The sequence below is a fragment of the Amblyraja radiata genome, chromosome 18, assembly GCF_010909765.2.
Source record: "Amblyraja radiata isolate CabotCenter1 chromosome 18, sAmbRad1.1.pri, whole genome shotgun sequence".
Taxonomy (NCBI): domain Eukaryota; kingdom Metazoa; phylum Chordata; class Chondrichthyes; order Rajiformes; family Rajidae; genus Amblyraja; species Amblyraja radiata.
Window position 1 is genome coordinate 35814360 of NC_045973.1, and position 26225 is coordinate 35840584.

A 26225-nucleotide genomic window follows, 5' to 3' on the forward strand; every position below is an offset into this window, starting at 1 on the left:
TGCTTAGATTATTCAACGGGCGAACATTGAACCAGTGTCTCAACCGGAAGAACGACACTAAGTGCTGGAGTAACTCAGGCAGCATCGCTAGAAGGCATGGACAGGAGGAGATGGTTCAGGTCAGGATTCTTTCTCTTCCTCTTCGACTTTAAAATGCACGTTAGAAACCAAATATTTTACTTGTCAATACATTTTGTTGCATTGGTTTGTAAAGGAACAAGAATTTGGGTCAACAAGCCTATTCTGTTGCTGAAGTCCATTCTGGATATATTAATGTTACAATCATAAATAATTGCCCATTTCATTCCCTCCTATGATCTATCTCAGACAGAATAATATTACGGTCACGAATGGTCATATTGTCATGAATTACTGTCATGGTCATTACCAACTCATTGGCCACAGCCATACTAGCTTGAAAATGCCCAATCTCTTCTCATCTCGTAAGCTAAGCAGGCTCAGGCCTGGTTAGTACTTGGATGGGAGACACCATGGGATCGCTGTCCATTGCTGTGGATAGCCGTGGGATACCAGGTGCTGGAGGCTTACTCTGAAGAAGGGTCCAAACCCCGAAATGACTCCTATCCATGTCTGCCTGACCCACTGAGTTATTCCAGCAATTTGTGTTCGACACAACTCTTAAAATGTACCAGATATGACTGACCTTCATTTGCCTGCAACCAGGCAAACTGTGCCAATCATTTGTCAATGCCAGAGAGCAAAGGCGACATTTAACTTGTATCGTACATGACAACCAGTCAGCATTTACCGATTATTTAAGCTCTGCTTAATCCAGATCAGGCAGCACAAATACAATTAGTAATTACAGGAGGCAATCAAAACTGTGGTAGCTTTGGCCCTTTCCGATGGTTTGCACAAACGAGCTGGTCATACAAGATCAGGACTTAACGTGTACGTAAATAAAAAGGTTGCCAAACATACATCTGGGCACTATTTTTAAATTAGCGATATAAAGCATCTTTATGATACAGTTCTCCTTTTATCTAAAAATCTCGCCGGTCCTTTTTTCCATCTGCTTCTTTGATCCAATTCCAAGTCTTTTGGCACATTCGCTTTTCCCCTTACACGTTTTATATTTGCTTAGCCTGGCTCCAACGACTTGTTTAATATTGCAGGGAAGCATTTCACAATGTTTGTGCTTTGGTGCATTTTACATTACAAATGGATGAAGCAATTTGTGCTCTTGAGTTCTTGCCTCTTTACCCAAGGGGACGCGGAGGCTCGCCACGACAGATTACTCGCCACGGGTACAGTGGGGCGCGGAGTAGTGCCACGTCTAATTTGCCTCGCTGCTATTCCAGTTCCACTCCATTTACTTGGAACATAGAGTCTGATATTGCAAACTTGTGAGCCCAGGAAATGTTCAAGTGAGACCCGAGCCATCAAACCGCTCGGCTGCCAAAACCCGGCTTCTCTATCAAGAATTGAACGTCCCAGCTAACCGAGGGATTTGATGAATTCCCCTTCCTTCACAGAGTAGAATAAATCAAAACAAAAATAAGCCTCTTGCGCACCATTAACCAATTTATCTGAGAAACAGTTGGGCAGCCGTGCATGAAAACATGCCTGAAGATCTGGGTTAGATAGGAGAGAATGAAAGTGAAGCATTAGCATCATGCATAACAGTCTACTTATTACAAGAAACGGGCCCAATTCAGCAATATCTTGTTTTGTTTAGAGATACAGCGTGGAAACAGGTCCTTCGGTCCACGCCGACCATTCATCACCCATTCACACTAGTTATCCCACTATAAACTAGGGGCACTTTACAGAGATCAATTCACCGACAAACCAGGTGTTTGGGATGTGGGAGGAAACCGGAGCACCTGTAGTAAACACAGCATGTGGTGCAAACCCCACAGACAGCACCCGAGGTCAGGATTGAACCTGGGTGTCTGGTTGTGCGAGGTAACAGCTCTACCGCCACCATGCTGCCCAAAGCTCGCAAGGCTCATCTCTCTAATTCTAACCAGTGACCCTAATCCACACTTGCAGCCTTTTCAATCTCCACACCCATCGAGCCTCTCACGAGAGGAAGCAGTGTCTGCCTATACTACGTCCCATTTTGGTCTCTAACCCACCAAGAGTCAGCGCTACTGCAGACAGCAACAATCTCTGCAAAATGGTTTCATTGTCGCCTGCTGGAGCTGCGGTGATGCACAGTCTTGCTCCACTGTCCTGAGCCGGGTTACCTCCTTGAAATGGAGTGGATAGCCCTGAACTAACCATATCTGCAGGTCTCCATTGCACCAATTTTCTTTCTCAAATTCGACCAGCATCCGTGGACAGAAAGGCCCACATTTATAAATTGTGTCTACTTAGTTTAGTTTAGAGATACAGTGCGGAAACAGGCCCACCGAGTCCGCACTGACCAGTGATCACCCGTACACTGGCACTATCCTGCACACTAGGGACAATTTACGATTTTTACCGAAGCCAATTAACCGACAAACCTGCACATCTTTGGAATGTGGGAGGAAGCCGGAGCTCCTGCAGAAAACCCACGCGGGCATGGGTAGAACGTAGAAACTTCGTACAGACAGCACCCGTAGGCAGGTTTCAACCTGGGACTCTGGCGCTGTAAGGCAGCAACTCTACTGCTGCGCCACCCACTCTCTCATTGCACTGGCACTAATCCAAAGCGATCATACATACACATAACCATTTAATTTGGATCCATTTAGTCAAGCTGAAATTGTGAACAATGAAATAATAAAAATTGTCCTGCAGGTGGTATCCGATTAAGATTTGGTCATTTGCCAGTTTCAAATTGAGCAATAGAAGTATCAGGCCATTAGGGAGTAGATAGAATTCCAACACATCCAACATTGAGGAAATTTGCAGCAGAATGAGGAAAACAAATGTCATCACCAGGTTAACATCACCAGCCCACACCGAATATGCAAGTTACTGGTTTGGACTTTAGACTGTAGAGATACAGTGCGGATACGGGCCCTTCAGCCCACCGAGTCCAAGCCAACCAGCGATCATCCCGTACACTAGCACTATCCTACACACTGGGGACAATTTTACCAAAGCCAATTAACCAACAAACCTGTGCATCTTTGGAGTGTGGGAGGAAACCAGAGCACCCGGAGAAAACCCCACGCGGTCAAAGGGACAACATACCAACTGCATACAGACAGCACCCGTGGTCAGGATTGAACCTGGCTCTCTGGCGCTGCAAGGCAGCAACTCTACCGCTGCACCACTGTGCTGCCCCTTCGCTGAAAACAAGGAACTGCAGACGCTGGTCTACAGAAAAGGACACAACGTTCTGGAGTAGCTCAGACGGCATCGCCGGAGAACATGAATATGTAATGTTCTGGGTCGGGGCCCTTCTTCAGTTTTCTTTGGTTTCAGCTGTTGTACCCTGCTGCTTTGAATCAAAATAATGGTCACTCTTCAGAGTTGTGAAGGCTGCTATGAAAATGCATATACTTTCTTCACTCAACTACAGTAACGCCTCGCTACATTGGACCAGGGGGAGGGAGGGGGGGGGGATGGTGTTCCTTATTGGCGATTGTCTGCTATAATCCGAGTATGGGATTACTGGCTAATAGTGGCAAGTAGTGGAAACAAAGAACTGCAGATGCTGGTTAACACACAAAACAACACAAAGTGTAGGAGTAACTCAGCAGGTCAGGCAGCATCTCTGGAGAACATGGATCGGTGATATTTCGGGTCGAGACCCTTCTTCAGACTGGTTGTTGGGGGGTGGGGGAAAAAAAAGCTGGAAGACGGGAGAGGCAGGACAAAGCATGGCAGGTAAAAGGTCGACACAGGTGAGGGGAGTAAATGCAACCTCCCCCTAATGCATGTCCTTCAGAGTTGCTGCCTGACCCGCTAAGTTACGCCAGCACTTTGTGTTCTTTTGTCTACGTTATAATGTGCACGTGCAATTAAAAAATATATAATTGATAATGTGAATAATATTATGACCTTCCTGAACATATTCACGGAAATAACAGGAGAGGGGTTGTACATTTGTTCCCTTTATGTGACATTGTCAATCCAACATTGGAGCCCACTTGTGTATATGTCTTGGTCCACAGATCTTTTGTTACCCAATGCATTAGATAGATGGCATCTCATGGGCAGCATTGCTGACATTAAAAGCTCAAGACGAAATGAGACAAGAATTGGCCTCATTAGAGTTGCAGCCTTATAGCAGCAGAGACCCGGGTTTGACAATAGATGGAGTAGGCCATTCGACCCTTTGAGTGCTACGGGTGCTTGTCTGTATGGAGTTTGTACCATAAACTGCATGAGCTCTTCCCATAAAAAACATGGGTTTTTTCCGGGCGCTCTGGTTTCTTCCTACACTCCAGAGATGTACAGGTTTGTAGGTTAATTGGTTTGGTAAAAATTGGAATTAGTTCCTCGTGTGTTGGATAGTCATAGAGTCCTAGAGCATGAACCCAGGCCCTTCGGCCCAATTTGCCCACACCGGCCCACATATCCCATCTACACCGGTCCCACCTGTCTGTGTTTGCCCCATATCCCTCTAAACCAATCCTGTCCATGACCTTGTCAACATTTTTCTTAAATAGTGCGATAGTCCCTGCCTCAACTACCTCCTTTGGTAGCTCGTTCATTACACCTACCACCCTTTGTGTGAAAAAGTTACCCTTCAGATTCCTATTCAATCTTTCCCCACTCACCTTAAACCTATGTCCTCTGGTTCTCGATCCCCAACTTTGGTCAAGAGACTGTGCGTCGACCCGATCTATTCCTCTAATGACTTTATACACATCCAGAGCATCCCCCCTCTTCCTCCTGTGCTCCAAGATATAGAGTGCGAGCCTCTCTAGCCTAGTGTGCAGGGATCGCTGGTCAGCATGGAGCAGATGGGCCGGAAGGCCTGTTTCCACACTGTATCTCTTAACATAAACTTAACACTAAAAAAAAACTACACAAAAACAAAAGGTACTTACTGACGTGAGGCCACTACAACTGGACTTGACTTCATACTCGATGTAGGCTACGCCCACGCCGCTGGGGGCCTTGCCGTGCCTGGTGTAGCACAGGTCCCGGGTCTGGTTGATCATGTGGTCGATCTGGCTCATGGTGTAAATGCAAAGCGCCGACTCTTCCGTCGGCTTGGCCGTGGACGTGTGGCCGATAGCGAAGGTGGCAAAGAGGACATCGCCGTCGGTGTCGAGAGCCCCCGCGGCCAGCCCCTGCCCTGGCCTGCTGACATAGGCTGCCTGGAGCAGGTTGTAGTTCTTGTTCTCCGCCCGACAGGCCAGGGGCACCTCCACGTAGGAGTAGTAATGCATGTCCCCCAGGCAGACCCGCGACACGTACGTCTTGTATTCCCGGGAGGGGGACTTGAGGTCACGGCGGTAAAAGAGAAAATAGACCGACAACTGATAAATAAACGATTTAACAAAGTGGTGGTCGTACTCCGGGAGTCGGCCGGCCACGGACAACTTTGCCGTATCTTCGTAGGAGAAGGTGGGGTGGGAATCGGGGCTGGACGGCTCCGCCAGCACCAGGTTGCGAGTGGCGATGGGCGGAATGCCGCCGGTCCCCTTGCTGGTGTAGCCGCGGCCCACAAACAGCACGGCCGTCTGGCCCTTGGACAGGCCCACCAGTCCCACCGTGGTGACATTGGGGTCGTTGGCGGCCACGTACTGAGTGTCGACCGGCCGCTCGGGCCGGAATAAGATCCGGCTAATCATTCCCAAACTCCTTTTCTCACAGATCCCCTGAAACAAACTCCCGCAGGTGATCAGCTCCTTGCCGTAGGGGTTGATGAGGAGCAGCTTGTTGTGGTTGTTGGTGGGCCGGGCCTGCGGGCAGTCGGTACGGGTGACCGGAGGGAGGCAGTCCTTGCTGTCATTCTGGGGCCCGGTCGGTTGCACCACCAGGGCCGACAGCTCAGAGGTCAGCTGGAAGAGGAAGTTCACGGCACCCACATAGACATTCCCAGTCTCGGGATCCACCGTTAGGTGCTCGAACCTCGTGTCGGATCTATTGAAGGACTTGTAGTTGTCTCCACGGCAGCTCCAAGCACTGGTGAAAACAATGACAAGGAGAATGGTCCCAGACAGCATGGTCAAGGTGCTGAAACAGAAGAGAGAAGAGTCACTCACAGGCTGGTGGAAATCCCAAACCCACATCCATGATTTTGGACCCTGTCACCGTTTACTTGAAGGCAATGAAATCAGTAACAGAGACTGGAATGGCACTGAACTGTTAACCAGATACTTCTGGCCATGCAGAGACCATGTTATCAGTGTATTCTGGTGACATTATTTAAATGTAACATAGCTTTTGCAAATAGATAGACACAAAGTGCTGGAGTAACTCAGCGGGTCAGGCAGCATCTCTGGAAAAAAAAGATGGTGATGATTCGGGTCGGAAACCTTCAGACTTTTTAAATGTCACCATTCCTTTTTTCCCCCCCCATAGATGCTGCTTGACCCACTGTTACTCCAGTACTTTGTGGCTATCTTCAGTATAAACCAAAATCGATAGTTCCTTTCAACACATAGGTATATGCACAAGGGTGGTGGGTGTATGGATCGAGCTGCCGGAGGAGGTGGTGAGGCCAGTTCTATCGCAATGTTTAAGAAACATTTAGACAGGTCCATGGATAGGACAGGTTTAAAGGAAAATGGGCCAAACGCATGTAGGTGGAACTAGAATAGATGGGACATGTTGGTCAGTGCGGGCAAGTTGGACCGAACAACCTGTTTCCACACTGTGTGTCTCCAGGACAGAGCTTTTGGAATGATGTGCGGAAACATAATAGGGTTATTCTAGAAATGAAGGTTCATTGAACAATCAGTGTTTATTAATGTCACGCGACAAGGGATTCATAAAAAGACTAATCTTTCTATGTGGCTTTGCATCTTGGTACCTAGCCAGTGTTGCCCACAACTGAAGGGGAAATGACCATTATAACCATGAAAACAAATGCAACTTTGCTAGATTTTATTTTGATAGGCAGGGTAATAAGGTTAAGGAAAAACACACAATCAAGATGCCATACTGCCCTAAACTGAATGAATGACAGAATAGGTTTATGCGACTGAATGGCCTCCTTCTGCTCCTAGGTCACCAGTGGAGAGGGTGAATTTTTTTTGCTTAAAGCAAATGACTTCTGTGATGAGAAAATAAATATTTCATGGAGTTGATGGGGTCCATTCCGCCCAATTTTGTCAATCAGGGAAACCTATTAGTTCTGCTGTTACAGCATCTGCCTGCCAGCTGTGGCAGTTATTCCAGCTGCCTCAGTTCCTCCTGCGCTCTCTCTCTCTCGCCTTATCCATTTTGGTTTAGTTTAGAGATACAGTGCCGAAACAGGCCCGTCGGCCCACTGAGTCCACGCCGATCAGCAATCCCCGCACGCTAACACTAGCCTACAAACACTAGGGACAATTTTACCAATTAACAAATTTGCCAATTAACCTACGAACCTGTACGCCTTTGCAGTGTGGGAGGAAACCGGAGAAAACCCACGCAGGTGACGGGGAGAATGTACAAACTCCGTACAAAGAGCACCCGTAGTCAGGACCGAACCCGGGTCTCTGGCGCTGTAAGGCAGCAAGTCTATCGCTGCGCCACTATTCCGCCCCAATTAGCCAATTCAATTTTTCTTTAGATATAAAAAAGATTCAAGGCTCCTCTTTTCTACATGCGGTCAGTTACATAGCCCAACCTAGCCCTTCCAGATAAAACATTTTTTTGATTTTTGTTAGCTAAATTTATGCAGCATTTAAGATTCTCGATGAACGTAAGAAGTTGTTTGCAAAGCGTTATTCAAGATCAATTTTTTGATGTAATTCCTCAGTGCACACAACATTCCCAGGCTGAGGAAAGTAGGTCACATGCAACAGAAGGTTTTCTCTGAATGGATCAAACACATTAGTCGCGAAATCCAAGAAACAACAGTGCTCTCTCTTTTATTTGTGATGTTAATAAGCATGGCCCTTGCAAGAGGCAGCAGGCGGGTGCTGAGGTTAATTATGAGTTTAGTTTAAAGACACAGCGTGGAAACAGGTCCACAGAGTCCACGCCGACCAGCATTCCCCGCGCACTAACACTATCCTGCACAAAACTAGGGACAATTCACATCTTTCCCAAGCCAATTGGCCTACAAACCTGTTCAAGAAGGAACTGCAGATGCTGGAAAATCGAAGGTACACAAAAATGCTGGAGAAACTCAGCGGGTGCAGCAGCATCTATGGAGCGAAGGAAATAGGCAACGTTTCGGGCCAAAACGTTGCCTATTTCCTTCGCTCCATAGATGCTGCTGCACCCGCTGAGTTTCTCCAGCATTTTTGTGTACCTAGCCGACAAACCTGTACGTCTTTGGAGTGTGGGAAGAAACTGGAGCTTTCTGGAGAAAACCCACGTAGGTCACGGGGAGAACGCACAAACTCCGCACAGACAGCACCCGTAGTCAGGATTGAACCCGGGTCTGTGGCCCTGTCAGGCAGTAACTCTACCGCTGCACCACTGTGCCGCCCAAATTAATGGAAAATCTCAAGCCAACAAACAAATTTTATCTTCACGTTCCAGTAAGAACATCACTCTCGGGTTTTTGGGGCAAGAAATGAAGCCACAAAAGATGATCTTAAAAACACAAAGCAGATTCCACCACCTCAGGAGTTTTATTGGGTTGGATCATAGAGTCACACAGCATGGAAACAGGCCCTTTGGCCCAACTTGCCCACACCGATAAACATGTTCCATCTACACTAGTCCCGCTCTTTGGCCCACTGAGTGGACTCAGTGGGCCAAAGAGCCTGTTTCGGTACTTTTCTACAAGGATAGGAAAAGTTTAGAAGGATATGGGCCAAACTCAGGCAGGTGGGAGAGTGTAGATGGGGCATCTTGGTCAGCATGGACAAGTCGGGTGGAAGGGCCCCGTTTCCATGCTGTACAGCTCCATAACCTCTTATTTGTACCCGACCTGGATAACAAAGATGCCACACCACTTTGGCTGATTCCACACTGCTATCCACGTGGTTAAGATGTTCACCAATCATGATCAACTCCAAAACAAACTAAATGCAAACAATCTTCCATATCTCGAACATGCAAGATTTATCACGAGTAGCTACACAAAGGAGTCATCAAAATCTGCACTTCTTTTATCAGACAGTGAGACAAAGAAAGCTGCTTTCTCTGGAGCCCTTCCCTATTACTTTCATTGTGTGGAACACAGGAACAAAAGCAAGGAAACCTTTATAGGCTGCTGTGGTCTGAAGTGAATGACAGCGAGTTGTGGAATTTGCTTCACTGAGGCACCTCTGGCTACAAATGTCGAGCCCGATTCAGCTGCCAGTGCAGGTAACAGCATGTGTGGTGCACAGTGACGCCAGGATGGAACAAAACTCTATCCCTTTCATTAACATGCTCGCAATCACATGAGAAGCATTCACCGGCAGTTTCGGTTAAAGTATACAATTCCTTTTTTTTTTTAAATGAACAGCTTCTGGGAAGCAAAAAACCGAAACTGATACTTCTGGTAAAGTGATACCAATGTATCCCAGAGAGAAAATGTACCAATTTCTGGGGATCAACACCTCTGCTCGCTCGCTCACTCACTCACTCACTCACTCACTCACTCACTCACTCACTCAATCAATCAATCAATCAATCAATCAATCAATGTGCTTTGTCATCATGTGCAAAATTCTTTGATGTGAAGAGTTGGGTTCAGATCCCACTCGGTAGTTGAGGAACTTTAATCCAGTTAACGAGAGTTAGAGAGCCGCGCAAGATTTTTAAACACGATCAGTTTTTCGGAGCCCCGCGCGATGTCGGGACCAACTCCGCACAACTCCATACGGCTCTGGCGATCGAAGTGGGACCGGCCCCGCGACACCGTACGGCTCAAGCGACCACGTTAGGTCGCGCTTGCCGCATGCAGGCGCATGCTGGTGGGACCGGCCCTTTAGGTCGCGCTTCCCGCATGGAGTCGCATGCTCGTGGGAGAGGCCCTTCAGAGAGCCATACAACATGGAAACAGGGGAAAGGGAAACGTGAAATATAGACAGTGATGTGGAGAGATATAGAACAAATGAAAGATTTGCAAAAAAGTAACAATAATAAAGGCCCCTGCTGTTTGTCCCATAAGCCTCTCAGCCTTTTCTATCCATTTACCTGTTCAAATGACATGTAAATGTTGCTATAGTACCTGCCTTAAACTACTTCCTCCAGCGGCTCGATCCATACCACCACCACCCTCAGGTTCCTATTAAATCTTTGCCCGCTCATTATAAATCTACGTCCTCTGGTTCTCGATTCCCCTACCCTGGGTAAAAGACTGTGCATTCATCTGATCCATTCACCTCACACCCCGAAAGGAAAAGCCTTCACATTGTCACAAGTACTGCACAGCGGAATTCTTTTTGCCTTGATCCACTCATGCACTGGTCACTATTTTTTTTCGCCATTTGCAAGATGTCCGGTCATGCTTGTCCAAAGTCCAAAGTCAGCTGCTTGATGTCCCTGGATCAGGAGCCGATCCAGTAAGCCCGAGGCTGTTGCAGGGCCTCCTCCGTTGCCCTTGACCAGCTTGGCCTGCAAACTGACATTTGAGGGAGTGCAGCATAGTTTCACCAGGTTAATTCCCGGGATGGCGGGACTGTCATATGTTGATAGAATGGAGCAGCTGGGCTTGTATACTCTGGAATTTAGAAGGATGAGAGGGTATCTTATTGAAACATACAAGAGAAAATTAAGGGTTTGGACACGCTAGCAGCAGGAAACATGTTCCCGATGTTGGGGGAGTCCAGAACCGGGGGCCACAGTTTAAGAATAAGGGGTAAGCCATTTAGAACTAAGATGAGGAAAATCTTTTTCACACAGAGAGTGGAATTCTCTGCCTCAGAGGGCGGTGGAGGCCGGTTCTCTGGATGCTTTCAAGAGAGAGTTTGTCAAAGCTCTTATCGGGAGACGGCAGGAAAGGGGTACTGATTGTGGATGATCAGCCATGATCACATTGACTGTCGGTGCTGGCTCGAGGGGCCGAATGGCCTATTCCTACACCTATTGTCTATTGTCCATCTTCTCGCCCGACCACCTTTGTGTCTTTGGGCGCCGCCTGCAGTTGACCTTGAAGGCGCTGAAGGCAATATCTCCATCCTGCTCCTACCGGCCCACTCCTTGCGTCCTTCATCACCCACCTCAGTCCCCACGTCGACTTTAAGTGTAGGAAGCTGCCCACGGAACATGCAGGGCGCCAGGCTTGAGGTGATTAGCAGAGTCAAAGGACAACAGCCATGAGTGACTCACACGTTTAACATGCAACCCCACAATTTCACACAACGGGAGAAGAAGAACAAACACATTCAGCTTTCCAAACCTAGCAGGTCTCAACGTGAAAAATCTCCATGAGTTATTGATACAGAGAACCAACATGTTCAAAACACAAGGCATTATTTGCCTGAACTAATAACCTATTTGTAGTCAGCTCAAAATTTTCTATCTCCAGTTGTAAAGTAGGTTTTAATATAGAGATACCCTGGGGACATTTTGATTGCACTACCATTTTGGTTTGGTGCCAACAGGTTTACTCTGCAGGAAATTGACTATCTAAACAGTTTGCAGAATGCCCCTAATCCTCAATAGTTCTCCAGGTGTCCATCTTGCACTAGTTTCAGTTTTTAAAGATACTTACACGGTGCAATGGTACCAACGCGCAATAAATCAGAGCAAGGGTTGACCACAAGATCCTTCAAGCCTGTTCTGCTATTCAATAAGATCATGATGAATCCCTGAACCCAAAAGCATTTTCCTACTTGAGCTCTCGACTCCCTTTAAAATAGGGAAAACTGCCCTTTGGGATTAAAACCCAAGACTCTCCACACCTCTCGTGGGAGTCTTATTCCAAAGCACAGTCGAAAAGGTGGTAAAGAATCAAACTCAATGTAAGCATGCATTTCACGAGGCCGTACACAAAAACAGGGAAGTAATGCTGAGGCTCTATAAAGCGCTGATAAGGCCACATTTGGAATATTGTGAGCAATTCTGGGCACCATATCCAAGGAAGGGTGTGCTGCCACTGGAGAGGGTCCAGAGGAGGTTTACAAGAATGATCCCAGGAATTAGTAGGTTAACCTATGATGAGCGTTTGTCAGCACTGGGTCTGTACTCGGTGGAGTTTGGAAGAATGAGGAGGGACCTTATTGAAACATACAGAATAGTGAAAGGCTTGGGTAGAGTAGATGTGGAGAGTCTAGGACTAGAGGTCATAGCATTAGAATTAAAGGACATTATTTTAGGAAGGAGATGAGGAGAAATTTCTTTAGTCAGGTGGTGAATCTGGGGTACACAAAATTGCTGGGGAAACTCAGCGGGTGCAGCAGCATCTATGGAGCGAAGGAAATAGGCGACGTTTCGGGCCGAAACCCTTGGGGAATTCTTTGCCACAGAAGGTTGTGAAGGCCAAACTCAGTGGAAATTTTTAAGGCAGTGATAGATAAAATGTTGATTAGTACAGGTGTCAGGTGTTATGGGGAGAAGGCAGGGGAATGAGGTTAGGAGGGAGAGATATATCAGCCATGACTGAATAGCGGAGTAGACGATGGGCCGAATGGCCTAATTCTACTCCTATCACTTATGACCTTATGACACAGGCTGGTGTAGAGCTGGGACAAGGTCCAAGGCAGAGACGGCTATGTCCTGTGATCCGCTGCAGTCCTAATGGCCTTGAGAAGGACGGCAGCCACCAGTAACAATAGACGGATCTGGGCAGTAGTTTAAACCAGTGAATGTGTGGAGTGTAACTTGGACTTGCACTGGGAAAGTGGTGCAGGACCCGTGTAACATGGAGACAGCTGGAAACAATTAAAGGTTGTGCAACCAGCAACCAGGGTCCGTGCTGCTACAATGATCTTGAGGACGGGAGGGTGGCAGGAAATTAAGACTGGAGAAGGGTGGCACGGTGGCGTAGCGGTAGAGTTGCTTCCTTACAATGCTTGCAACATGGGAGACACAGGTTCGATCCCAACTACGGGTGCTGTCTGTACGGAGTTTGTACGTTTTCCCCGTGGCTGCGTGGGTTTTCTCCAAGATCTTCGGTTTCCTCCCACACTCCAAAGACGTACAGGTATGTAGGTTAATTGGTTTGGTAAATGTAAAAAATGTCCCTGGTGGGTATAGGATAGTGTTAATGTGTGGGGATTGCTGTTGGGTGCAGACCCAGCGGGCCGAAGGGCCTGCCGTCACGATATATCTCTAAACTAAACAACTAAACTAAAATCACCAACATTACATCAACGACTTGCCTCTCAGTCCTGATGACTTGCTCCATGATCATTTCTCTGCACTGAACACACATCAGGGAAGACTCGTGTGTGGACCAGTGCTGCCCTGCCCCAGAAAGCCCAATCACTTCATCAATATGGACAAGTAACTGTTGCTTTTCAGAAGCCATGATATTCACCAAATGGCATTGGTTTGTCCAGGCATGCCTTGGGATTGCAAGCCACGTCGAGCTGGTGCTAAGTGGTGTGACCAAAACACTATCTGCAGCTCTCCATCTGTCGTTACCAAGTAAAAATGCTCTCAAAAAGCTGACTAGATTTATTCATTTTTTAACGTGATCTCTATGATCCAAATTTAACTTTGGGAAGCCAATAATCCCTTCTGTGTTGGAAGGAACAGCAGAGAGACACAAAATGCTGGAGTAACTCAGCGGGTGAGGCGGCATCTCTGGAGAGAAGGAATGGGCGATGTTTCGGGTCGAGACCCTTCGCTCAGCCTGAAGAAGGGTCTTGACCCGAAACATCGCCCATTCCTTCTATCCAGAGATGCCGCCTCACCCGCTGAGTTACTCCAGCATTTTGTGTCTACCTTTGACATAAACCAGCATCTGCAGTTCTTTCTTACACAAGGAACAGCAGATGCTGGTTTACACCAAAGATAGACACAAAATGCTGGAATAACTCAGCGGGACAGGCAGCAGCTCTGGATAGAAAGAATGGGTGACGTTTCGGGTCGAGACCCTTCTTCAGGCTGAGCATCAGGGGAGAGGGAGTTGAGATAAGGAAGTATAAGAGATCATTCTGGTCTCACTGTCTGAATAGAAAGAATGAAATGCACTGGGATCTGGCAAATAATCTTGTATGCAGGAGAAAAACCTGCTTTTAAAGTTATATTTTTATTTCATAGAGCTATCGATTCATATACCCACCACCCTTATGATGTCTGGGCCTATCCGAGACTCAGAAATTCACAGATTTAGTTTAGTTTGGAGATACAGCATGAATCCTTTGGCCCACTGAGTCGATGCCGATCAACAACTACCCCATACGCTGGTTCTATCCTACACTATAGGGACAATTTACAGAAGCCAATTGGCCTACAAACTTACACAAACCTTGGGAGGAAACCAGAGCACCCAGAGAAAACTCACAAGGAGAAAACACAAACTCTGTACAGGAGGCACCCCTAGTCAGGATCAAACCCGGGTTGCTGGCGTTGAAAGGCAGCAACTCTACTGCTGCGCCACTTTATCATGGTGGCTTTGATAAGATCAAGGCCACCTTGACAAGATGTGCTGCCCTTATCTTATCCAGGCTTATCCGAGACTCGAAAATCCACGGATATGAATGACCAAGCCTCGTATAATCACCTCGCAATCTTTTCACCTCGGTACAGATGAAAATAATAAACTATAACTAATTGCCAAGAATGTCATGTTACTGCTTCTCTACAGAAGTTATGATGGGAAAGGAATATTGGCTTTGCCAGCGATTTCTCAACTTCCTTGGACTTAACAAAATACAGCAGATCCAGGTACAAGCAAGTTGCTCAGAATGACACACCCTGCCCACACAGCCGAGAGATTTGAGACGTCTATCCCCAACAGCACTCCCCCATAACATCAATTGAATATTTCTTGGCAGAAAGCCAAAGTTACAAACTTCAACTTGCCAGCATTTTCCAGCTTGCAGAAGCACAAGTGCCATCTCACTATGTAGTCTGCCCTGTATTATGAACAGGTAGAGCCCCACAGCGCAGTGACCCTGGCCAATGCTCAGAAGATGCTACACATGGGGAGAAGGTCCCCCGGCGATAGACCCTAAATGCTGGAGTAACTCTGCGGGTCAGGCAGCACCTCTGGAGAAAAGGAATGGGTGACGTTTCGGGACCCTTCTTCAGATTGCGAGTCGGGGAGAGGGAAATTAGAAGTATGAAAAGGGATGAAGAACAAATGAATGAAAGGTATGAAATGAACAAATCAAAGCCAGCTACGATGATCAAGGAAAGGTGGAGCCCACAATGGTCCATTGTTGGTTGTGGAGAAGGTGATAATGAGTGGATACAAACAATGAAAATAAGCAGGATGGCAGTGAAACTAGTAGAACGACTAGGGTGGGGGAGGGACGGAGAGAGAGAGAGAAAATGATTGCAAGGGTCACTGAAAATTAAAGAAACTAATATTTATATTGCTGGGTTGGATGCTGCCCGGAGCGAAATGAGAGGTGTTGTTCCTCTTGCTTGCATTTGGCCTCACTCTGTCAGTGGAGGAGGCCCAGGCCTGAGTTACTCAGCATTTTGTATCTATCATCATAAACCACACTATTCCTTCCTACACAACTTGGTCTCCCGGAAATCGGGAACCCGCCCGTACAGGGAGGCCGCAGATTCCACCCCGTTCGCCCCCTGAAGGCCAGGAATCGGAGAGGAGGATGCAGAGAGATGGCGGAGGAGAATGGCTAGAACCTTCCATGTCCTCAAGGTACGTTGCAGGAGGTGCCACTCCCCCTCCCACTGGGGAACAAGGACTGGAGAGGATCGTGCATGGAGAGGGACGACTGAAATGGAGGCGACGGCTGCAACGGGCCTTTGTGGCTCAGGAAAATAGTTCCAAAATGGCGACTCTTGCATCGAGACAGTGAGCTGTTTCGTACATTCTATACTAACCCAGGATTGTGGCGATAGTTTAGTTTAGAGATGCAGCGCAGAAACAGGCCCTTCAACCCACACCAACCATATTCCTGTCCCAGTGCATGTGACAATTAAACACTCTTGTCTCTTGATAGTCAGTGTCTTAGTTGGAGACTCTGCATGGGTCGATTATACCTTTGCCTCTACAGATGCTGCTTGACCTGCTGAGTTTCATCAGCAGTTTGCATATTTAGCTTTTTTTTTTTAAAAGCATAACCAGTGGTTTAGTTTAGTTTTGAGATACAGAGCGGAAACAGGCCCTTCGGCCCACCGGGTCCGTGCCGCCCAGCGATTCCCGCACACCAACACTATCCTACACACACTGCAGACAATTTACAGTTCTACCAAGCCAATCAACCTACAAACCTGTACATCTTTGGAGTGTGGGAGGAAACTGAAGAGCTCGGATAAAACTCATGCAGGTCATGGGGTGAATGTACAAGCTCGGTACAGACAGCACCTGTAGTTGGGATCGAACCTGCGTCTTTGGCCATGAAAGCACTGTAAGGCAGCAACTCTACCACTGTGCCACCTTGCTGAGAGTCTTGCTGATCTGTATTCAAGAAAGTATTCCACTGTACCTTGGTGCATGCGAAAATAATGAAACCATTGAACATTGATGGGCGAACCACTTAGTAACCGTTGCTGCAATACAAATATGATAACAACTAAAAATCACATTGTTGTTCGATCTCGATCCTACTCTCTGATTTTTACAAGGTTTTTATAACCCAATAAATCACCTTTGTTCCTTTCTTACTCCACCTGCCACCGACTGCAAAAAGTTGGCTCAGTTACAGACAATAACTTTGCAAATCGTTTGCCTTGAGGATTTGACGCGAGTGCCCCAAACAAAGGAATAACGCAGGAATGAGCTGGGACTAGTGGCTAGGTTTCATCCAGCATCTTGTGTTTATACAGCACCTGCATTGTGGTAACAAAGCCAACAGCCACTCGCTGGGGCAATCGGGTGATTTGATCTTGAAGGAAGCTCATTCAAGAATGAGATCTTTGAGGTCTGAACAGCACAGTTGTGTACTTTCTCAGGTAAAAGCCCCCCTTGAGTATTTGTATCGTAGCTTCTGAAAGAGTGAACATCAGGCCCAAATTTGACAGCATCTGCCATAGAATCAAGGTCCCCCAATTCAAAATGGAGGCACACGAAACTATAGATGCCCTGCTCCCACTTCTTCAGAAACAAGGCCCTTCGGCCCATCGAGTTCACGCCGACCAGCAATCACCCATACTCTAGCTCTATCCAACACACTCGAGGCAATTTACAGAAGCCAATTAACCTACAATCCTGCAAGTCTTTTAGAATATGGGAGAAAATGGGAGCACCTGGTGAAAACCCACACGGTCACGGGGAGAACATACATACTCTGTACAGACGGCAGCCATAGTCAGGATCGATCCTGGGTCGCTAGAGCTGTAGGGCAGCAACACTACTGCCGCCCAAGCTTACGGCACCTGGTATTCCCAGACGTCTCCCATCCAAGTACTAACCAGGCCCACAACTGCTAAGCTTCCAAGATCAGGTTCTTTTGCGGTTGGTATGGCCATACTCCTTCTTCATACACTCCCTCTTGATGTTCTTCATTTCCCTTTTACTACAGCTTAGAATAATAGAGTAACATAGCACGGAAACATGGATCTCCTTGAATGCCTCTCTCTCTCCCGTGTGTCTTGTATTTAAATCCCTTTGCAATAGAGCAAAGATGCTCCACCTGCATACTGTGTGAACAGACACAAAATGCTGGAGTTACTCAGAGGGTCAGCATCTCTGGATAGGTAATTGATAGGTAATATTTCAGGTGAGGACCCTTCTGACTGACTGAGTGATCTGTGTATAAGAATACCCAGGACCCTCTGAGCACCATTTTAAAAATATTTTAATTTAGAGATACAGCGCAGAAACGGGCCCTTCGGCCCACCGGGTCCGCACCGACCAGCGATCCCCGCATATTAACGCTACCCTACACACACCATGGACAATTTTTTTTACATTTACCAAGCCAATTAATCCATATACCTGTACGTCTTTGGAGTGTGGGAGGAAACCGAAGATCTCGGAGAAATCCCACACAGATCACGAGGAGAATGTACAAACTCCGTACAGTCAGCACCCGTAGTCGAGGACCGAACCCGGATCTCCGGCGCTGCATTCGCTGTAAGGCAGCAACTCTACCGCTGCGCCACCATGACCGCAGTATTTTATTTTAACCCGTGCATTAGGCACGGTCATAAAAGCACAAACAGGTCCTTATTCCAAGTTGACCAGGAAACACAATCTAAAATATTCCCATTTGCCTGCGTTTAGCCCATATCCCTCTTAAACCGATCCATGAACCTGTCCAAATGTCTTTAAATGTTGTTATTTACTGCCTCCACTACCTCCTCTGGCAATTCATTCTAAATAACCACCATCCTCTGTGTGGAAAAAGTTGCCCCTTGGGTTCCTTATAAATCTTTCTCCTCTTACCCAGAGCATGCCCTGTGGACAGAGCACTGCACATTCATCGTATCAGTTTCCTGAGTGATTTTATACACCAATACAAGATTACCCTTCAACCTCCTGTGATCCCAGTCCTGTAGCCACAGCTCTCCATGCTGCACTGTCCCACCTGGAGCAGCGGGGAAGCTACGTGCGGATGCTCTTTGTGGACTACAGCTCTGCTTTTAACACCATCCTTCCCCACAAACTGGTGGACAAACTGGGGGACCTGGGACTTCCACACTCCACCTGCATGTGGATAAAGAGCTTCCTGTCGGGTCGCAGCCAGAGAGTCAGAGTGGGCCATCACACATCCACGGCCCTCAGCCTCAGTACCGGCTCTCCACAGGGCTGCGTTCTGAGCCCCCTGCTCTACACCATCTACACATATGACTGCACCCCCGCCCACCACAGCAACACCATTGTCAAATTCGCGGATGACACTACGGTGGTGGGACTCATCTCTGGGGGGGACGAGTACGCCTACCGGGATGAGGTGGAACAGCTGACAGTGTGGTGTGGAGAGAATAACCTGCTCCTCAACACCTCAAAGGCTAAGGAGCTCATAATAGACTACAGGAAGAAGAAAACGGACCTTACACCATTAATTATCAGAGGGGACTGTGTGGAGAGGGTGGCGGATTTCCGCTTCCTGGGAATCCACATTGAGGAGGACCTGACGTGGAGCGTGAACACCTCTGCACTGCTGAAAAAGGTCCAGCAGAGACTGCACTTCCTGAGGGTGCTCAGGATGAACAACATCACCCAGAGACTGCTGCTGTCCTTTTATCGGTGCTCCATAGAGAGCATCCTAACATACTGTGTATGCGTGTGGTACACCAGCTGCACAGCGGCTCAGAGGAAAGCGCTCCAGAGGGCCATTGACAACGCCCAGAGGATTATCAGCTGCCCTCTCCTCACCTTGGAGGACTTACACAGTTCCCACTGTCTCAAGAAATCCCAGAACATTATAAAGGACATTTCCCACCCCGGACACTCCCTGTTTGAACTGTTGCCGTCAGGCAGACGGTACAGATCAATGAGGACAAGGACAAACAGACTCAAAAACAGTTTTTATCCCACAGCAATAACTACACTTAATATAGCCACCAAATGAGCACAGGTGCGCTACATACCAAAGGGATTGTGCAATCGACAGAAGAATGTATGGTTGTGTGTTTATGCTTGTTTTTTTCATGTTATTTATTTTAGTTGTTTATTTCGGATATTCTCTTTTACGTATCGTTAGCTTTTAGATAATGTGTGAATGGTGCACTGACTGGTTGGCATTTTTAATTTCGTTGTACATGTTTACATGTTATAATGACAATAAAGAACCTATTCTATTCTCACCTGCCCAATCTCTCCTTACATGTATCAGTACTGGCCATGACAGATGCGGGTCTACCATAGGTACTAAATCCAGGCAGACATTTGAACAGCCATGTAAAAGAATGAAGACCCTGTATTTACATGCTTCCTTTCACTGACTCAAAACTTTAATGTCAATAAAGTTCTTCTACATTTTGAGGACGTTCTTCTAAGTTCTGAAGGTGGCCCCCAACCCGAATCGTCACCAGATTCTGATGAAGGGTCCCGACCCGAAACTTCACCCATTCATGATCTCCAGAGATGCTGCCTGACCCGCTGAGTTACTCCAGCACTGTGTCTTGTTTTGTTCACTAGCATCTACAGTTCCTGGTTTCCACAAGTTCTTCTAAAGCCTAGTCATTGTGGTTATGCAGGGAAATGTCATGGCCTTGGTCCTGAAATTTGCCCGGTGTCTGTTTGGATGGATATGACAAAGTCTCTCAGCAACGGTGTAGGTACAGGAGCTTTCTGCCAGTGGCCTGGCCAGCGTTTATCCCCCAACCATCACAATCAGAAGCAACTTCACTGATTGCTTCTCTCATCTAAGGCTTGTGTGAACTGCACTTGGCCTGGCTTTTTCCAGGGCCTGCTGGATGGACACCAACTTTACACACACTGCTGTATTTGCAGTCTCACTGAGCTGCAGCCAGAAGCAGTTTGATGGCTGTGGAAAAAGAAAGCCGGCTGAGGCGACAGGGGCAAACTTCCAAGGTGGCTCAATTCACTCTTTGTGTGCGCATGTGCCTGTGTGAGAGGCTTTCTGCTCAAATACATTAAGCTCTTACAGAGAACATGTTAAGGTTTGACAGAATCATTACGGAGCATTGGCCAAGAAAGCACACCAACGCCCTAACTTTCTTAGAAGATTTAGGAAGTCTGGCATGTGCCCAACAACCCTCACCAACGTCTACAGATGCGCCGTAGAAAACATTTTACTTTAAAGCATCACAGCATGGTTCGGGATCAGCTCCATCCAAGGCCACAATAAATCGCAGAGAGTTGTGGCCGCAGTCCAGTCCATCACGCCATCCAACCTCCCTTCCATTGACTCCATCTACCCCACGGTGCCTTGGCAAGGCCACCAGCATAATCAAGGATGAGGCAGCAGGATCAGGCAACAGGTACAGAGGTTTGAACAGACGTACCTCCAGATTCAGAGACAGTTTCTTCCCAGCTGTTATCAGGCAACTGAACCATCCTCTCATCAACTAGAGAGCGGTCCTGACCTCCCATCCACTCCATTGCATTCCCACAGCAGTAACACTGAGCAATTTAGCTGTGTTAACTCCATCACAAACGGTCTGTGTCAAGGGTGAAGAAAATCATCTCTGATCCCTCCCACCCAGCTCACCACATCTTCCACCTGCTGCCATCAGGAAGGTGCTACAGCTCACTGTCCGCCAAGACATCTCGATTTAAAAACAGTTTTTACCCACACGCAATCCGAATTCTGAACACACTATGATAACAGCACATATCCTCCCCATGCATGTACTGTATATTGTATGATGTTGTGTTTTATGTTATGTTATGTTTGCCTACCTTGTAACATCCTGTACTGAACCTGAATTCCACCAGCTTGGCTGTGTGGTCATTAAATAATCTAATCTAATCTAATGGCAACAGTAATGCCAACCGCTGATTACATCGTCACTTCATGTCTGGTAACCAGTAATGTCCACCTTGCCATTCCCCATTTCATTTACTCCCCCCACCCACCATCCTCCTCTCCTCCCCCCCCTCCCCCATTTATCCTTAGTAAGAGACTATTGCTTACCATTGATCTCTTCCTGGCTTCCGGACAGATGCATCACCCCTGCACTGCCGGCCCCGTCATTAGTGCTGCCCCCACACACATCGATCTGTAACCAGGACAAAAGACAATGTTATGGAGCTTTCCTGCAGCCTCAACGTGGAAAAACACAGTTATTTCTTTTTTCAAAAATACCAAAAAGCAAAATACTGCAGATGCTGGACATCTGAAATAAAACAGACTTCCATACGGTTCCCGGAGGTTTTTGTCAGTCTCCCTACCTGCTTCCACTACCTGCAACCTCTGGCAACCACCAGCAACCTCCGGGAACCGCACGGAAACCTTGGGTGGGGCGCAAAGTCTCCAGACGTTTCCGTTCAGGTTTCCTAAGTGGGACAGGGGCATAACTCAGCAGGCCAAGCAGCATCTCCGGAGAACATGGACAGGTGACGTTTAAGGTAGGTGACGTTTTGGAGAATGGGAGGAAACCGAAGATCTCGGAGAAAACCCAAGCGGTCGTGTGGAGAACGTACAAACTCTGTACAAACAGCTCCCGTGGTTGGAATTGAAGGAGAATCTCCGGTGATGCAAGGCAGCAACTCTACCGCTGTACCACTGTGCCGCCCCTAGAGAGGTGGACACAGCCCAGTCCATCACTGCCTCGTCACTCCCTTCCATCCTGTCCATCTTCACGGTGCGGTGCATCAGGAAGGCTGGAAGCACTGTCAAGATTGGCTGCCACCCCAGCCATTCCTCTCTCTCCCTCTCCTCTATTTGTGATAGAAGATCCAGGAGTTTGAAAACTTGGGTGGCCAGACTCGAGAATAAATTATTTCCCACTCATTTATTCCTCTCATGATTTTGTGCACCTCTATAAGATCACCCCTCATCTTCCTGCGCTCCAAGGAATAAAGTCCTAGCCTGCTCAACCTCTCCCTATAGCTCAGGCCCTCAAGTCCTGGCGACATCCTCATAAATCTTCTCTGCACCAATTTTTGTGGCTGTGTTAAGATAATTTTATCTGTTCCTCTTCGCTTTGCTTTGTTGTCTGGTGCCAATGTTAATTTCTTAAGTTCATAAGTTCAAGGAGCAGTATTAGGCCATTCGGCCCATCAAGTCTACTCCGACATTCAATCACGGCTGATCTATCTTTCCTTCTCAACTCCATTCTCCTGCCTTCGCCCCATAACCCCTGACAACTTTACTAATCAGAAAACTGTCAATCTCCGCCTTATAATATCCATTGACTTGGCCTCCATAGCCATCTGTAACTGAGCTCACAATCAGTAAGGCATCTCTCTCTCTCACACACTCATGAGCAGACTGAGGGCATATGGCAGTGACAGTGTATGTTTAAACATTGGCATCAATTCAGCCGAGTCTTCCATACCTCAGGACAATATAATAGTCTCAAGTTGTTTATCAAGGCAGCTCTATTAAATCAAACAACAACTACTGGAGGGAGAAGATACAGCAAGCTTCAAATGTTCACACTAAATCAATTGCTTAAAAGACACAGATTGGAATCAGGCCCTTCGGCCCACCGAGTCAACGCCGACCATTGATATCTTCCCCCCCCCCCCCCCCCCCCCCATGCTATTAAATACATTTGGAATAAAATAATGAGTTTAGAAATACAGAATGGATTCAGGCCCTTTGGCCCAACAAATTCATTCATCCATCACCCACTCACACCAGTTCTATGTTATCTCACTTATGCATTCATACAAACACACAAAGAGACAATTTAGAGGGTCCAATTAACTGACAAACCCACACTCTAGGGGCAATTTACAAACTAGCCTGCCAAACTGCACATCTTTAGGATGTGGGAGGAAACTGGAGCACCCAGAGGAAGCACATGCAGTCACAGGGGTATGTGAAAACTCCACACCGACAGCACCCAAGGTCAGGATCGAACCCAGGTCTCAGTGTTGAGGCAGCTGCTGTACCCGCCGTGCCTCTGTGCCCCCACTCTCCCCTATTCTCTCACATCGCCAACATCCCAGCTTGCTACAACTAAGTCGAGTCAAACGCATTACTGGGTCGGGAGTCACATACAGGGTGAAGGGAACAGATCGCCTTTCTTCAATCAGGTAAGCCTTTATTGAAAAAACAAAGAACTACAGATGCTGGTTAATAACAAACATAGACACAGAGTGCTGGAATAACATAGCAGGTCAGGCAACATCGCTGGAGAAAAAGGATGGGTGACGTTTTGGGTCTTCAGACAGCAGAACAAGTGAAGGGTCCTGATCCAAAATCCCACCCATCCTTTTTCTCCAGAGATGTTGCCTGACCCGCTGGGTTACACCAGAACTTTTATTAAATCCAGCCCTCGATTAAGCTGGGATGTTAGGTGCCGGCAATAAACATGGGCCTTTCCAGAGACACCCATATTCTTCGAGCAAATTATAAAAATAAGCAAATATATATCATGGCATCCTTAACAGATCAGGGAGTCAGCGTTATGGGTGTGGATAAACAGCTTAATCATTTAGTTGCAAGCTTGCGATGGTAAAAATCTACATGACTGAAACACTGCACTGTAAACCGTAGCAGAAATTGCAAATAGGGTTTTAGCAATTCTACTGCACAAGAAAAAAAAATCCTGACTCACTTGGGCTTCACAGCAGTCAGCCAACAAGAGGCTCCTTATTGATCACCCAACAGTCAGCCTTTCAATTAAAACTGGAAAACAAATAGCAGCCTGAGAGACCCCATCTATAAGTCAGTGAGTAACCCACACAGCTGATCAAATATTTGTCAAAACCCCGGACTTCTACAGCCGCCCATCAGACTTTGCACGGTTTGGCCCAGAACTGGTTTTCATTCACACACCGGACTGTTGTCCATTCATCCTCAGTGAGACCAGTGTGAGCTGCTAGTTTGTCAGGAAACTCTGACAGAGACACATTCATCTTCTGGGTGGGACCAGCTAAAACTCTCCATTAAGTATCAGCTTTGTACTTTCAACAAGACCTCTTCAACTTTACAGAGGCAGAGCTTCCAAATGGTCAAATCCCTGGGCTAATTATTTTATTAAGAATAAGGGGTAGGCCATTTAGGACTGAGATGAGGAAAAACTTTTTCACCCAGAAAGTTGCAAATCTGTGGAATTCTCTGCCACAGAAAGCAGTGGAGGCCAACTCACTGGCTGTTTTCAAGAGAGTGTTAGATATAGCTCTTCAGGCTAGCGGAATCAAAGGATATGGGGAGAAAGCAGGAATGGAGTACTGATTTTGGATGATCAGCCAAATCATATTGAATGGCGGTGCTGGCTCGACGGGCTGAATGGCCCACTCCTGCACCTATTTTCTATGTTTCTAACCCTTTATACAAGTCAAAACCAAGCCTGGTTTTCCTACTGTTCATGGCACGGTACAAAGGATGTGCTGCCTATGTTTCTATCCCCCTGTAGCTTTGTTTCCACAGATACTGCTGGATTAAAAAAAAGATATGGTCATGAACAATCAATATTTGTTGAGGAAAATGCTTCAAAGTTTAAGCCAATTAAAGCTGTTGAATGGAAAGTTATTCCCTTAGTTATGGAGAGGATTAATTCAAACCTTTGAAATTAAAAGTTTGCCAGGACTTTCAAGTGAAGCACTGCCTGACAGAAATCTTCTGCCAAGATAGACAATAGGTGCAGGAGTAGGCCATTCAGCCCTTCAAGCCAGCACCGCCATTCAAAGCATCCAGAGAACCTGCCTCCACCGCCCTCTGAGGCGGAAAATTCCACAGACTCACAACTCTCTGCGAGAAAAAGTGTTTCCTCATCTCCGTTCTAAATGGCTTACCCCTTATTCTTAAACTGTGGCCCCTGGTTTTGGACTCCCCCAAGATCGGGAACATGTTTCCTGCCTCTAGCATGTCCAAACCCTTAACAATCTTATACATTTCAATAAGATCGCCTCTCATCCATCTAAACTCCAGAGTGGACAAACCCAGCCGCTCCATTCTCTCAGATTACTGGGCCTGCCTCAATTGAGAATTTCAGAAAGAGATCGATGAGACTTGCGCTGAGCAAGGGTATTGCGGAGTTGAGAACATATCCAGGGCTCATGGAGTAATGTTACAAGACTGAATGAATGGGGCTGCAGATTCACTGTTAGGATGGCCTCTTGCTATTCGCAGGACATCCAACCACAGAACACCAACTGCATTGTTTGGCAATACAATTATTTAAGAGATTGCAGCAAAAAGGTAACAAACTGCTGGAGAAACTCAACAGGTCATACGGTCATAGCGTCTTGCAGCACAGAAACAAGCCCTTCGGCCCAACTCGTCCATGCCGACCAAGGCACCCTGTCTGAGCTAGAACAATTTGCCTGTGTTTGGCCCATATATATCCCTCTAAACTAGCGTTTCACAACCTTTTACCCTTACGGAACCCTTGACATAATTTTCATGTCTCAGGGAACCCCTGAGTTTGGGATTGCCAGGCCCGCCGCCATTTTGACTCGCGTCACAATGGCGATCTCTGGCGTCACCACGGGGACCCGTCAGCCGCGGCTACGCAGTTGGGGCAGGATTGACGGGCCGGGATCGGCATTTTAATATCCAGCGTTATGTATGGGTGAGTGCTACTGGGGGAACATTGCGCTGCGGGGGGGGGGGGGGGGGGGGGGGGGGGGGGGGGGGGGGGACCCACCAGGTCCACGC

The 26225-nt window shown here is 47.2% G+C and overlaps 1 protein-coding gene across 2 annotated transcripts in view; it reads right to left on the reverse strand.

The window, feature by feature from the left end:
* plxnb1 (plexin B1) overlaps nucleotides 1-26225 on the reverse strand; it is a 259521-nt gene that overhangs the window by 94113 nt on the left and 139183 nt on the right. The window contains exons 2-3 of one of the 2 annotated variants that reach the window (XM_033037130.1): nucleotides 21585-21669; nucleotides 4959-6090 (exon numbers count right to left, since the gene is read on the reverse strand). In XM_033037130.1, the coding sequence (XP_032893021.1) occupies nucleotides 4959-6083 (1125 nt within the window). In that variant the 5' untranslated portion in view covers nucleotides 6084-6090; nucleotides 21585-21669. Of the gene's footprint in view, nucleotides 1-4958; nucleotides 6094-21584; nucleotides 21670-26225 lie in introns of both variants that reach the window. The other variant, XM_033037129.1, reaches the window with a different exon arrangement.